This window comes from Meles meles, chromosome 7, assembly GCF_922984935.1.
Source record: "Meles meles chromosome 7, mMelMel3.1 paternal haplotype, whole genome shotgun sequence".
Lineage (NCBI taxonomy): Eukaryota > Metazoa > Chordata > Mammalia > Carnivora > Mustelidae > Meles > Meles meles.
The window spans coordinates 83,847,585-83,863,516 of record NC_060072.1 but is presented as its reverse complement, the minus strand read 5'-3'; the positions used below and the strand labels follow the sequence as shown (position 1 = coordinate 83,863,516).

Below are 15,932 nucleotides of genomic sequence, written 5' to 3'. Positions count from 1 at the left end.
AAAATGGTGAATAATCAAGGGGTATTTACTTTGTTGTATATAAGGAAAACGAAATTTGGGATAATTTTCTTCAAAACTAAAGTCACATTTTTAAGCACAATAAGCATATTAGTTCAGAATTTTCTACATTAGTTTTACTTTGCATTTTTTAAAACCATACAACTTAAAAACTAAATCATCTATATTAGTAACAAACTATGAAAACTAAGATTAAAATATCTGACATTTTCTGAATGGCTGTCTGTTGGATATAAGGGTGAAGTACCCTTGGGAATGCCTTAAAATTAGACCACTGCAAACCATTTTTAAAACTCTATTTGCAGAACTTTCCTAGTAAAGGTATTTGATCATCATGTTATCTGTAATTTTATTATGTAATTTTATTAGCACCTGCTAATGATGGTGTCTTTGAACTTTGCCCTGTGTACTTTTCTTACAGTATACATTAACAAAAAATTAATGAGCCACTTGATTTTTTAAAAATCTGTTTTGATTTCTTTTTTTAATCTTCTTTAGTCAATCTTTTTTATTTTTTAAAGATTTTATTTATCTTTATATATTTGACAGACAGAGATCACAAGTAGGCAGAGAGAGAGAGAGGAGGAAGCAGGCTTCCTGCTGAGCAGGGATCCTGATACGGGGCTCGATCCCAAGACCCTGGGTTCATGACCTGAGCTGAAGGCAGAGGGTTTAACCCACTGAGCCACCCAGGTGCCCCTTCTTTAGTCAGTCTTAATTTATTGAAGTATGCTATGACGATTTAACTCAGGATAACCCAATTTCTTTTCTGTTTACCCTTTGAAGTGTTTTGTTAAACTGTTCTAAGGTCAGAACTGGATATCATCATTTCTAAGTAGCCATGGCAAAGATATTATAGGTAGCTTGTTTTCTGACCTTTGCTTCCTTAACTGGGGAGGATAACTTGGTTTTCAGCTATTTTTTTCTGATGGCTGAGCCTGACCTAAAGAAAATCTATTAACTTATTTTCTAGTACTAACTAGATTTAGAAAAATGTAAGCATATACAAATTTTGATAATATGTAACAGTGGTTTTCTGACTTTTTGCTGTTTTCTTTTTGTTTTTGTAATAGCAGTGAAACCTTTTCTTCAAATGAAACCTTAAACAAATCTGTGGCAATTAAGCTTAAGGAGAACAGAACAAAAACAAAATCTTACTCAGAACCCTGTTATTTGAAACATCAAAATGGAATGTCTGTTAAAACTGTCAGTTTTAAAGGCAGGAGTGCCATATAGCTGGTGTCAAATGAGGAAATTTGATAAGGAAGAAAATACAGTTACGTAATTCAAAGTTTTTGAAAGATTCAATGCACCTAATTTAGAGTAAGTTTCTTGAACACAGTGGCTTTCTTTATTTGTTAGATCATAGTGTTTTGAAATAGTTATAATAAAATGAAATTTTTTTTTTTTAAAGATTTTTTATTTATTTATTTGACAGAGATCACAAGGAGGCAGAGAGGCAGGCAGAGAGAGAGGGGGAAGCAGGCTCCCTGCTGAGCAGAGAGCCCGATATGGGGCTCGATCCCAGGACTCTGGGATCATGACCTGAGCTGAAGGCAGAGGCTTAACCCACTGAGCCACCCAGGCGCCCCAAAAAAATGAAATATTTTAATTTCCATAAAAATCATTGAGAATGGTCTCTCACATGCACGTATAAATCATATTGTGGGTTGTCTTTTTTTTAATGAACTAAGCTTTTTTTTTTGTGCAGTGAAGTTAGTTGATATTTAGAAGACTTTACACAATGCTTAGTATATGCCATACACTCTTCTAAGATTAATTCCATTAATTCCCGTAAGAACCTTAGAAGTTCTATTATCCACATATTCACAAATGAGGTAACTGAGATGCACAAAGTCTGTAACTTGCTCAAGGTTACTTATCAGGGCAAGATATGAAAGTAGATAGTAAATTCAGAACTTCCATACATCTTTATTAATGGTTTTTTAAAGAATGTGGATGGAAACAGAGTTTTCATCTATCATTGTTTGATCCTTTTTTTTTAATGTTTATCTAAATTTACCTTTAAAATAGAAGTAGAATATTCTGAAACTTTAGTTATTTATAAGAACTTGAAAGTTTTTATTTATTATTAATTTTTTTTTTAAACCAGAGAGAGAGACAGAGGGAGGGGCAGAAGAGGGAGAGAGAAAATCTTAAGTAGGCTCTACACCCAGCGTGGAGCCTGACACAGGGCTTGACCCTACTACAGCCCTGAGATGGTGACTTGATTTGGGCGTTTAACTGACTGAGCCATCCAGGCACCTTGAAAATTTTTACTTTTAAATATTATTTTGAGTTATAAATATATTAGTACAACCTTAGTTGTATTAAATTGTTTTAAATTTAGTTGTATTAAATTAAATTAATTTCCTTAAATTCTAGTTTAAGAAATTTCATATAGTAAATGTTAATATGGTAAGCAACAATCACATAGTTGAGTTCCTAGAACTCAACTAGAATTGATATTTGCAGTGCATTATTAAAAAAGATATGGACAGCTTTGTCACTACTTGTTGCAAAGCTTCTTAAGGGGTCAAGTTTTCTGTAAGGAAAGTAATAGTGTCCTAAATCCCTACTACTTGGAAGTAAGCTGAGCTGGCTTCTACCAGTCTGAACTGATTTAATGCAGTAAGGTCACATTTCCTAATTCAGATGTGGCAAAGCATTTTATCAAGGCCTACTTAAGAGGAAGAGAAAAACTACTTTTTAGAGTAAATAGAAAGTAATTCAATTTTATTTTGGCTGCTCTCAAAGTGATTCACAGGCTTTGTGAAAATGTGTTCTGTGATCAAAGGCTACACATAGTCTATCGACCTATGCTTGTATAAGTGTATCTTGGTATGTTCCATAGTCCAGAAAGGCAAAAATGACATTTTTTTAAAAGATTTTATTTATTATTTATTTGACAGACAGAGATCACAAGTAGGCAGAGAGGCAGGCAGAGAGAGGGGAGGAGGGGAAGCAGTCTTGCTGCTGAGTAGAGAGCCCGGTGCAGGGCTCTATCCCAGGACCCTGGGACCACGACCTGAGCCGAAGGCAGTGGCTTTAACCCACTGAGCCACCCAGGTGCCCCAACAACATTTTTCACTAGAGAATATAAGATAATTTATCAAAATTCCACTACTATCTTGTGGTCTTTTAGGCTGTTGCTGTTACATTGTTAAAATCCTGTTTTACTTTTATAACCATAAGCACTAGTAATATCACCTTTTGGTATTTTTATATGGTATAGAGTCTTCCCTTCATCATACTACCAATGGGCAACATACTGTATCTTTAATAATTTAAATAATATAAACTATTTCTGTGCAATATTTAAATACTGTAATCACAGAAACTCCTATAGTTGATGCACATTTATTTTGAAAGTATAGGAAATAATTTTATCAAAGTTCATTTAGAATCACAGTGATCAAAAGACAATTTTCCTTAATCTGTAAGGAGTGCCTACAATTCAATTTTAAAAAGACTAGAAACTTAATAAAAAAGTTAGGCAAAGGGCAATGAATAAACAATTTAAAGAAAAGGAGCTTTGTAAAGCACTTAAAAATACGAAAATATGCCCAATCTTACTATAAAAGGAAATGTAAACTAAAACTTATTTTTTTTAAAGATTTTATTTATTTATTTGACAGACAGAGATCATAAGTAGGCAGAGAGGCAGGCGTGGGGGAGGGGGGGAAAAGTAGGCTCCCCGCTGAGCAGAGAGCCTAATGCAGAACTCGATCCCAGGACCCTGAGATCATGACCTGAGCCGAAGGCAGCGGCTAAACCCACTGAGCCACCTAGGCGCCCCGTAAATTAAAACTCTTAAGCATACCATGTTATTAATAGAGAATGGGGCCACTCACATAGTAATATAAACCAGTTTAAGATACATAATTAAGAGAAAAAAATTTAGTTCAGCATATGTTTAATTATTCTATATATTAAAAACATACACCATATATACATGTATGTGTATCCTAAAGGATATATAGGAAACTACTTCTGGAAACATTATTGCTGGTGTAACTGTTCATTCAAAACAATCGATTTGGGGAGAAATATTAAGTCATAGAATATTAAAATCTGTACAGGACCTGTCCAAGTCATTCCATTCTACAGCTGATTTAGAGTTGCCCAAGTGCTTTAGGTCACAGAGCTGTTGATTTCCATGTAGTTCTCCTTTCAGTATACCAGTAGTTCTCAGCTGGGCAAGCAGGTCTTTATGAAAATATCTTGGTATCTTGATAATAAAGATTTTATCTCTTGTGGATTGGTGTAGTACACTTATCTAGCTAGCATGTAGTAGGTGCTCAGTAAATGTTTGAATGAAGTGAACAAGTTTAGGATATTTATTACTCTTTGACATGGTACAGGTGGAAAGTATTTTATCTTTATCTTTGAAAGAAGAGAAATTATTTTCTGTATCCTTTTCTAGTGGAAAACTTATATAAATGCATTTGTTATGGTTTAATTTTGATCTGTTCTAAAGAAACATTTGTAAAGTTACAATTTGCTAATCGTATTTCAGATACTGGCTTCATGTCCTGTAGACCGAAAACCATTTCAGGCAGTATTTAAATTGAGTGCATTGGAAGGTTGTGTTAAGGTAAGGCTTATGTTTTACTTTGCAGTATGAAATGTATAAACTTAGTTGAGATGATTTTCCCTTAATAGATTTCCAGTTTGGATATATTTATGAATTGTTCTACTTTAGGTTTAATATGTGATTATTATTTCTATTCAGCATGGCAAGCCTAGACTTTTCTACGAGGCTACAAAAATTATGAACCCTTTTTATTCTTTGCCCTCTTAAAGAAGACATATCCATGGTAGTCACCTTATGATTTTCCACAAAATATGACTTCTGATGCTCTAAAGGAAGTTTCACATTTAGTCTTAAATTATAGGAGGTTTAAATTTTTAGAATGTTTTTAGTGTGAGGGTGTTTATATATTAGAAACATTTACTAATTAATTGGATAGCACTTTGAATATATTTTTTCATTGAAAAGGGATTTGAAATGGAATATGAGATTCAAAGACTTAACCCCACAAAAACTTAAATTTGAAAGACCTGAAAATTGTTTTTCATGAAAAGCATTATTATGTTTGGAAGATTAAGCCAATAAGACTAAATATAAAATGGTATCTTTGTTTTTAAATGCTGGTGCTTGAAGGAAAGTGAGCAATTGGAGAAGAATAATGGGTTTTGTAGGGATCTTGAGAGAGACTGCTCACAGTTTCAGGGTTAGTATAGGCAGATGACTTTTATTCTTTTTTTTTTTTTTTTTAAGATTTTATTTATTTATTTGACAGACAGAGATCACAAGTAGGCAGAGAGGCAGGCAGAGAGAGAGGAGAAGCAGGCTCCCTGCCGGGCAGAGAGCCCAATGTGGGGCTCGATCCCAGGACCCTAGGATCATGACCTGAGCTGAAGGCAGAGGCTTTAACCCACTGAGCCACCCAGGTGCCCCAGATGACTTTTATTCTTTAAGTACAATTTTATTGTAATACTTAATCCCAATCACTTTCATGAGATGCACATTTAAATACATACCTCATTGATGTTATTTATGGTTATGAACCATGATTATGGTTTGTATTTAGATTAATTTTTGGCTTACAGATAAAAGAAGAAAAAAGAAATAGGAACATATTCCTGAGTTAATGAATAAAAGGTGAAATGACAAAAGGAGAGTAAGTAGTTATATAAGATATATGAGAAGATTTCTTGAGATAACCATTTACAAGTCATGAATGATGTATCGCGGTACTTGGCTGGCTCAGTTGGTAGAACATGCAGCTCTTTATCTCAGGGTAATGAGTTCAAGCCCCTGTTTGCAGGTAGAGTTTACCAAAAAAAAAAAAAAAAAAAAAAAAAAAAGGAATTCTTAATATATACATACCTGATGCCAGTGATGAGGGGCAGTGAGGAAGACTGTTCCCAAGTAGCATGATAAGCCCATAACAACTCGGTTGCTGTCTTTATGAGTAGAAAGGGAGTATGGAAATGACATACAACTATTTAAGCATAAGGTATTCTCAAGGTAGGTATTTATAATTTGTTTTGATATATTTTTACCAGATGAGTCTCAGTGACATAAGAAACAAATGAGACTATAATTCAAATATTATGACGTATGTAAAAAATGATTTTGCTTGTTGTAATTGTGTTAATTGTGCATCTCTATAAATTAGTATGTCTTGGAGAAAGATACTATAGAAATGTTAGGATCAAAATTAAAGCATGGCTTCTCTGAAAGGTAGATTCTCTTTTTCCAGACTATATATATGATGTTGCTGAAGATGTATTGGCATGAACTAGCTTCCAAAGATAATTTCCTCTAAAACTGTTTTGTTGCTTTATGTGAAATACTGTTTTTGTTGCTTAGATTAATAATTTATGTTTTCTTTAATATGGTTTGCATTTTACTTAAATTAAAAGTCTGCAGGGGCGCCTGGGTGGTGCAGTTGGTTGAGTGCCCCACTCTCAGTTTCCGCTTGGTTGTGATCTTGGGGTTGTGAGATTGGGCCCCAGGTTAGTTACCACACTGAGCACAATCTGTTTGGGACTTTCTCTCTCTCTCCCTCTGCCCCTTCCTCTCTCAAATAAATTTTTAAAAAAAAATGTTTGGAGGAGTGTTAACCTAATTTAGTCAGACTTAACAAGTATTTCTTATTATGTGATATTAACGACATGCTGTTAATATTTTCCTTTGACCTTTACTTCTGAATCTTCACTTTATTTATCCCTTTCCAGCTAAAGGAATGAGAGATCTATACTTGCTTACTCCCTTTTTATACTTGCTTTTCAATTCATATTGAACATTTACCTCTGTAAAAGTGTCCTCACTAAGGTTTGGGATAATTTTTTGTTTTCTGCATGTGGTACTTTTGTCTGCCCTTTATTTTCTTTGGCTTATAGGATATCTTTTTATGAATTTTGTATGTATGTTTTACTTTTCTGACCTTTCACAATCTTTTCCATCTTTCTGCCTTCTTTACCTTTTTAAAAATCATTTCTTAAATTTTAAATTCCTTTCAGTGTCCTGGGGATACTTTCTCTCTAAATCTCAAGTACTCCAGTAGTTATAAGCTCTTACATATATTTGTATGGCTTCTAAAACTATCACTAGCCCAGATCTCTTGCCTCAGAACTAGATTTATGTTTTCATCTGCTTGTTGGATATCTCCATGTAGAATACTGAGGAATGTAAACATTAACAGATCCAGAACTCATCTGGGAGTTTCCCATTTTTTCTTTCTCTCTCATCTTTGCCTATTCCTTCTGAGCAATGTCTTTGTTTTTTTTTTCCTTCTGAGCAATGTCTTAAATTTGTTTTCTCTTCATTCTTTTTTTAATCACTTCTTTGTAGACCTTCATGCTGTCATTTAGACTGGTTCTGCCAATAGAAATAGCGTACAAGCCACTATAATTTAAAATTTTTACTTTCAGTAGTCACATTGAAAGAGTAAAAAGAAACCGTTAAAATAAATTTTTATAGTATATTTAATCCAACATAACTAATGTATTATGTCAATATACAGTATTTTTAAAGAATTATTGAGAGGTTTTACCTTGTTGTTCTATATCTTTGAAATACAGTGTATATTTTACACTTAGAGTATACCTCAGTTCAGACAAGCCACATTTCAGTGTTCAGTAACCACATATGGCTAGTTTCTTATCTCTCACAGTGTATAGATCTGCTACACAACTCTAAGAGCTTTCTTCTGGTTTCCCAGACTTTATAGTCTCTCCTTAACTGGTTTGTTCTCTACATTGCTTTAATACCTACATTTATTCACTGTTTCCCCTGGAATTATTTTCTTATTTGAACCCCTTTACAATCTGTTCCTAATATGTTACATCAGCTTCATATCCTGCTAATATTTTCTTCCCCATCTGCATTGGCTTCTCATTGTTCCTTGTAACTATGTTCTTTCTTCTATTCAGAATACTTTTTTCTTAAACAAATTCCTGCTCTTTAAGACCGACTCATTAAAGTCTTCTCTGTTATCCTCAAATAGTACATTTCTCCTACATATATACAGAGATCTGTGCTCAAGAGCACTTTCTGTTTACATGCCTCTCACTATTTTGTTTCCCTGGAGCTTAGCACACTTACCAGTCTTATAGCTTAGGATACTTGAATGAATAAGCATGTGCTTGGGCTACCCTTTCATTCAGAAAATTTTGCTTCTTTAATTTTTTTACCCTTTCAGAGGAGAATTGATAGGCTATCATTTGTGATGCTGGATTATCACTCTAAGGATTTTGCTTTTCTTCTAGGTTCAAGTAAAAAGACAGTTGAGAGAAACGAAAGACAAGAAAACTGAAAGCTCTTTTAAGAAGCAGCTCTCCTGTTGTGAAAACTCTAAAAGCTGTATGAGGTTAGTGATGAACTTCATAAGTGGAGTCCAAACGTTTAAAACCAGAAGGTAGTTGGGACGCCTGGGTGGCTCAGTGGGTAAAGCCTCTGCCTTCGGCTCAGGTCATGATCTCAGGGTCCTGGGATCGAGCCCCACATCGGGCTCTCTGCTCAGTAGGGAGCCTGCTTCCCCCTCTCTCTCTGCCTACTTATGGTTTCTCTCTGTCAAATAAATAAATAAATCTTTAAAAAAACAAAACAAAACAAAAAAAAAACCAGAAGGTAGCTAATAATAAAAAATAAAGAGTTGTCTTTTTTTTTTAACAATGTGGTGTTTAAATGTATTTAATTATTTCTTTTAAAGCACACACTTGATATTAAGAAATGACCAGCTGAAATCTGAGAATTGAATTTGAACTGTCTTTTTGATGAATTTTTTTGTTTTGTTTTTTTTTCTGTAATCTGTTTAGATGAATTTTTTTTTTAATTATTTATTTATTTGACAGAGAGAGATCACAAGTAGATAGAGAGGCAGGCAGAGAGAGAGAGAGACAGGGAAGCAGGCTCCCTGCCGAGCAGAGAGCCCGATGCGTGGCTCGATCCCAGGACCCCAAGATCATGACCTGAGCCGAAGGCAGCAGCTTAACCCACTGAGCCACACCCAGGCACCCCTAGGTGAATGTTTTTATAAATTAAAAATATTATAGCAGTGTAAATTAAAGCTTATTCATTTCTGTTTATGACAAACCAATAATGAGTAAGTACTGGTACACTGACCACATTTTGGGTAGCACTGCTCTGGTATTTATGGACAAAAAGTAGAAAATAACTAATGATGTAGCACAACATTCTTTATGAGACAGTTATAATTGAAACTGCTTATTATTATCTTTATAGTTTTCTTTTTTTGTATTGTAGCAGGCACTTGGTACCTACCATAACAACCATTTATGTTTTAACATGTTTGGATTACTTTCTTTAATTACTGTTGTTAAAATGTAATTGCCTGGAAATACAGTACTTAGTACTTGAGTTTATTAGGTATTTAACATATTTTTTGAACTAAATTGAGTAGATAGTGTACTGGAAATTAATTCATTATTAATACTTAAATTGTTCCAATACATTTAGAAGTTAAGCCCATTTTGATCTGACATATATTCAGAGCTTTCCAAAAATTGTATTCTTAAGACAATATATATAGTCAAATTCATAATTAAACCTATGATTCATTAGTATATTTAATCAGAATACTGATGTCTTTTTTTTTTCTTTCAAAGATTCATTCACTTATTTTAGTAGGGGATGTGTGGTAGAGGGAGAGAGAGAGTCTAAGCAGACTTTGTGCTGAGCATGCAGCCTCGCTTAGCTCCATCTCCCAACCCTGAGATCATGACCCAAGCTGAAACCAAGAGTTTGGACACTTAACAGACTGGACCACCCAGGCACCCCCAGAATACTGATTTCTGAACAGAGTAGATTTATTTAGTTACTAAAACAGTTGACAATAGTTGTTAAGGTTTATGCAATCATGCCACAGTTTATAACACTGCGGCTCTTTAGATCTTTTTGAAGTTATGGACTTATTTTAGAATCTGAAGAAGACTATAGACAGCTTCTACCAGAAAAACAGGTCATAAAACATATACACAGAACTTTGTATGTGATTTTAAGGGATTCGTGGAACAGCCATAAACCTAAGTTAGTAACTGCATTAGAGCAAATTTTATTAATATTTTTTTTTAACTTGGAGTCAGTTTTGATTCTTGCATTTATGTTTACATAGAAGATGGTAGCACACTTTTCCTAGGACACTGAGGAACTTCTGCTAGCTTCATTCTTGACATCTCCTGTTACTCGCTATCACTGTCAAGAATATACTTTTTTTATGCTTCCTCTGAATTACCACAGTTCTTTGGCCCTTACTGAGAGTGCAGTGGTCATCACTGTATGTCCTATATAACAGGGTCATACACTGGGTCTAACACAACTGAGGTAGTCCATATGCTTAACTGCTTTTTCTCAGGGATTTGTGGTAGCAGGATGGTATAGAGAAATAACAAATGCAAAATAATAATTTGCTTTTGCCTACCAAGTCAGCCCCTCCATAATTTCTCCCAAGGCGGAAAACCTGTCAGCTATTGAATATTTATAGTATATTCTTTTTTGGAGTCTTTGGATGTTTTAACATTCCTTTCATTTTTTTTTTAATTTTTTACTATTTTTTAAATATTTTATTTACTTGACAGAGAGAAATCACAACTAGGCAGAGAGGCAGGCAGAGAGAGAGGAGGAAGCAGGCTCCTGGCGGAGCAGAGAGCCCGATGCGGGGCTCGATCCCAGGACCCTGGGATCATGACCTGAGCCGAAGGCAGAGGCTTTAACCCACTGAGCCACCCAGGCACCCCAACATTCCTTTCATTTAATCTTATATTCACTGTAGTCTCTGTAGCACTTTGATATCCGTTCAGTGCTGCCTCTCCCTTCTAAAGTAATACAAAACCCCTGATGCCCCTTCCTCTCTGTTACTTTCTACCAGTTCCAGGGAAGGGGATTGTGGGTTTTTTTGTTTGTTTGTTTTTTGTTTTTCTTGGTAGTGAACCTCCCTTGTAAGTCATTAGAGTGGAGAGTGGCATCTGAATGGGGAGTAGCAACTGGTCATTTTTTCTTTGCTAGAATTTAAAACTCAGTGCATAATCCATTTCATTTTGCTTGGCAGTGAACTGAAAAATGAGCAGAACAACAATGTTCTCTTAGTTATTTCACCTCTCTATTAATGTTTACAGAAAAAAAGTCATAAAACAAGATCTGTTAAATGCAAAACTTAAGGACTTGAAGATGACACATAGTAAGTGACTTTTTTAACTTGTGTTTTCTACCTTTTTTTGTTTCTTTGATGCTTGTGTTAAAGTTCTTATTAGATACATTTTGGTTCAGAATATAGTCATACAGAAAACTCTCCCGAGCTCTGTACATTGTGTTCAGTCCTATATTAACTGTTGCCATGTAATCATTTATGCTTTCTCTTCCCCCCTTTTATGCTCAGCTTGGAAGGAGGGAAGAGATTGAGTGTGAGTACGTGTGCGTGCACACGTGTGTGTGTGTGTGTGTTAAAAGGAAAAGGAGAAAAGAGTGTTTTCTAATTACTTGGTGGGTAGCAGCCTGCATGTGGTCTTACTCCATTCATTAGTGCAAAAGTCCTTAGGGGAGATAAGGTAAAATACCTTGTGGGCCAGAAACTGTAAGCAGTAGCCTTGTAGTTACTGAGAGAGGTGTATGGCAGTAGGAAGTTAATTCACAGTTCCCAGAAGAAGTTGTGGTTTGGCCTCTAATCACACTTCTAACTTGAAACTGTTTGGAAATGGAGCACCTCTTACATTATTTATCTGATGAGCAGTTAAATATTCCTGTCTTTTGTTCTTTTCTAGTGCATGGTTCTCTAAGTTAGAAAGGCTTTGCAGCACGGTGTGAGAAAAATGGCCCCGCAGTTCTTTGTGACTCCTCCTCTGGGCACAGGCTATTGATTCTGTTCCAAAGAACAACTTACCATAGTTTGTTTATAAGCAGGAAAGGTGAACATTTATTTTCCAGATTAGGTTCCGATGAAGTTCTGTTTATAGATACAAAGAATTATGAATTCACTGTTCTTTTTTTTTTTTTTTTTAATTTTCAAGATTTCTTATTTATTTATTTGACAGAGAGAGATCACAAGTAGGCAGAGAGGCAGGCAGAGAGTGAGAGGGAAGCAGGCTCCCTGCCGAGCAGAGAGCCCGATGCGGGACTCGATCCCAGAGACCCTGAGATCATGACCTGAGCCGAAGGCAGCAGCTTAAACCACTGAGCCACCCAGGCGCCCTGAATTCACTGTTCTTAAAAGTTAATGATAATCAGCTTCATTTTTTTGTAGATTATGAGGTTTGGATGTTGCTACTTTTGCTGATTAGAATTAACATGATCTCTCAGGTTCATGGATCCCTAGATTTACTGCCTTTGAATTCACTATTTACATGAAATTGCAATATAAGGATTTCTGTGGTCATATAGCATTTTTCTTTTGTTAAAAACTTTATATCAAAACTTTTTCTGTCATTGCTATAGATTAGCATCGTTTTTTATGCATAGCCTTTGCTCGGTATAATTCTAGGATCTGATACAAAATGTACAGCTGAGGAAGATTAAATGATGTTTTAGATTTTCTTTAAATAATTTGACATGCTTTCACTATATTAAGCTTAATTTTAAGACTACTGTAATTTCCTTTAGGGTTTTTCTTCTGCGTGGCCTTATTTTTAGAGAGAGAAAACTATTCTGCCAGGAGGTTAACACTGTCCAAGCCCTGTTAACGTAGCGCTGTGTCTACTTGTTAAGATGCCTGAATTATTTGTTTGGTTTAGGATAGTCAAAAATACTCATTATGCTTTATGAGTGGACTACAGAAGTACTAACTACTACCTAGGTAATTATGAGCAAATGTGTTTACAAGTCTGGATTCATTGGAGGGTACTTGGTGATTTTCCTTTTAGTTTTTTTCTGTGATGTTGCTTTGTACTTGGGGAATTTAATATATCCAACATGGCCAGTTTTACTTCCTGCATTGAAATAGATTATGTACCTGATAACATAGTTTGTATTTAAGTATTGTATTTAATGAAAATTACTCAGGTTTAAGTTCTAAATCCATAAACATTATGTACTCAGTGTGAGATGTTTGTACTAGTAGAGCCAGAGAATTGAGATCAATTCATCCCATTCAACAAACAATGCTAAGCACAGTTGTAGACTCTTAGGAGTATAGCTGTATATGAAAGAGACAAAGTGCTTGCTAACAGAGTATCTTCTGTGGACAATGAAAAGATAAATGTGTAATATGACAGGTAGTGATAAATGCTTTAAAGAATAGAACAGGGTAAAGTGATAAAGGATGATGACATTGTGGAGGTGATATCTCATGTAAGTGGTCAGGGAAATCCTCTTGGTGAGTTTATATTTGAATAGCAACCTAAAGGAATTAAGGGATGAAGTCATAAAGAATATCTCAGGGAAGAGTGTTCTAATTGAGCTAACAGCAAGTGCAAAAGCCCTGAGACAAGCGCAACCTTGATATGTTCAAGGAATATTACGGAGCTCGATATGACTGGAATGATTGAGTTAGATAGGTAGAGGAGAAAGAATAAGACATTGGTGGGCAGGGCTGTTAGGGCCTGTGTGAGATGGGAAGCACTTTCTGGGGTAACATCTGACATATTATTAAAGGACAACTCTGCCTATTAAGGGGGAACAGATCATAGGAGGACTGAGAGACTAGTAAGGTGGTCATTTTCTTGGCCAAAGATCATGGTAGATTGGGCGGGGAAGGTATTAGTGGAAGTAATGAGAAGTGGTTCAATTCTCAATATATTGTATTTCAGGGGAAGTTAACAGGATTTGCTGATGGATTGGATGTTGGGTATAAGGTTGATTTTAAGGTCTTGGCCTAATTGTTAAAATGGAGTTGCTGATTACTAAAATGGTGAAGGCTGGTACAATGTTTAGGAGGGTATAATCAAGAATTCTTTGTTGAACATGTAAGATGCCTACTCTACAACCAAATAGAGGCTCTCTGAAGAAATACGGATGTTCGCATGTCATATGCAAATAAACTATTTATCTTCGGGCCGTCTTACAGATGGTCCCCGATTTATGATGGTTAGACTTAGGATTTCTGACTTTTAGTGGTGTGAAAGTGACACACATTCAGTAGAAAGTGTACTTTGAATTTTGATCTTTTCCAAGTCTAGCGATATATAGCACAGTACTCTCTTGTGATATTAGGTAGCTCCTGGTCAGCCATGTAATCACAAGGGTAACAAAACTAATATAATTAAAACCACTCTCTACCCGTACAACCATTCTGTTTTTCACTTTCAGTATAGTATTCAATAAATTACATGAGATATCCAACACTTTATTATAAAATAGGTTTGGTGTTACCCAATTATAGGCTAAAGTTAATGTTCTGAGTGTGTTAAAGGTAGGCCTAGGCTAAGCTGTAAAGTTCAGTAGGTTAGGTATATTAAATGCGTTTTAAGGTATTTTCAACTTACAGTGTGTTTATTGGGATATAACCCCCATTGTAAGTTAAGGAGGGTGTGTAATTAGAAAAAGCTTGATTCTACATGTAAGGAGGTTTTACAAATACCTCAGCTATTTATTATACCTGTATATTTTTTGTTTATGATTTTATTAAAAAATGCCTAGATCTATATTCATTTCCTAGGGCTGCTATAACAAACTAACCACAAACTTGGTGGTTTAAACCAACAGGAATTTGTTTTCTCACCATTCTGGTGGTTAGAATTCTGAAGTCAAAGTATTGGCAGACCCATAATCCTTCTCAGGGTTCTAGGGAAGAATCCTTTGTCTCTTCCTAACTTCTGGTGGCTCCTGGCAATCCTTGGCATTCTTGGGCTTGTAGCTGCATCACTGGAATCTCTGTCTCTGTCTTCACATGTCCTTCCTCTTTGTCTCCCTGTATATCATTTTCTGTCTCTGATAAGGACACTGTCATTGAATTTAGTTAATGTCCACACTAATCCAGTATGGTCTTATATCAATCTTACCTGAATTGCATCTGCCAAGATCCTCTTTCTTTCTTTCTCTCTCTCCTTTTTTTTTGTAAAGATTTTATTTATCTGAGAGTGCAAGTGTAGAGGAAGGTCAGAGGGAGAGGGAGAAGCAGACTCCCTGCAGAGCAGGGAGCCTGCTATACCACCTAGAGGAGCTCGAACCTAGGATCCTGAGGTCATGACCTAAGCTGAAGGCAGAGGCTTAACTGATCCACCCAGGTGCCCCAAGATCATATTTCTGAATGTCAAAATATTCTGAGGTTCCAGGTGGACATGAATTTTGGGGGAATTCTTTACAAGGTCACTGAAGTGTAAAACACTGAAGAGTTGTTATAGTATTTATAAGATAAAATTTCTTTTTTTTTTTTTTTTAAGATTTTATTTATTTATTTGACAGATAGAGATCACAAGTAGGGAGAGAGGCAGGCAGAGAGAGAGAGAGAGGAGGAAGCAGGCTCCCTGCCAAGCAGAGAGCCCGATGCGGGGCTCGATCCCAGGACCCTGGGATCATGACCTGAGCGAAAGGCAGAGGCTTTAACCCACTGAGCCACCCAGGCGCCCCTATAAGATAAAATTTCTAAGTGATAGGAAAACGGTGTACCCCAACCTGGTGCCCAGGTTGTGTTCTAATACCATTTCCCAATGAAAGTACCAGGGCATCTTGAAATAAATGACTGACTGATTCCAGGTTTGAGGTAGTAAATAAGATGTGTTTAGAACATTTTTCTAAAAGCAAGAAATTTTTAAACACTACTTGCATCATAACAGAAAGTCTTTAGGAATCAATTTGCTTGGGCTCCCTCTTGCCAAAAATGGGACAATTTGAGCATCAAGAAGAGTAATAAAACTACAGTTATTGAGACCTGTCAGGTAAGTTGAAATCCAGGAGTTCATCATGCTACCTTATAAGTAGACATACTAATTGATCTGTTTAGGAGGATGCTGGG

At 35.7% G+C, this 15,932-nt stretch overlaps 1 protein-coding gene across 4 annotated transcripts in view; it reads left to right on the top strand.

Annotated features, from left to right (window-relative positions):
* Positions 1 to 15,932, top strand: part of SCAF11 (SR-related CTD associated factor 11) — a 75,074-nt gene that overhangs the window by 37,217 nt on the left and 21,925 nt on the right. For all 4 annotated transcript variants that reach the window (XM_046011600.1, XM_046011601.1, XM_046011599.1 and 1 more), the window contains 3 exons: positions 4,538 to 4,615; positions 8,302 to 8,402; positions 11,167 to 11,228. In XM_046011600.1, the coding sequence (XP_045867556.1) occupies positions 4,538 to 4,615; positions 8,302 to 8,402; positions 11,167 to 11,228 (241 nt within the window). The remainder of the gene's footprint in view (positions 1 to 4,537; positions 4,616 to 8,301; positions 8,403 to 11,166; positions 11,229 to 15,932) is intronic.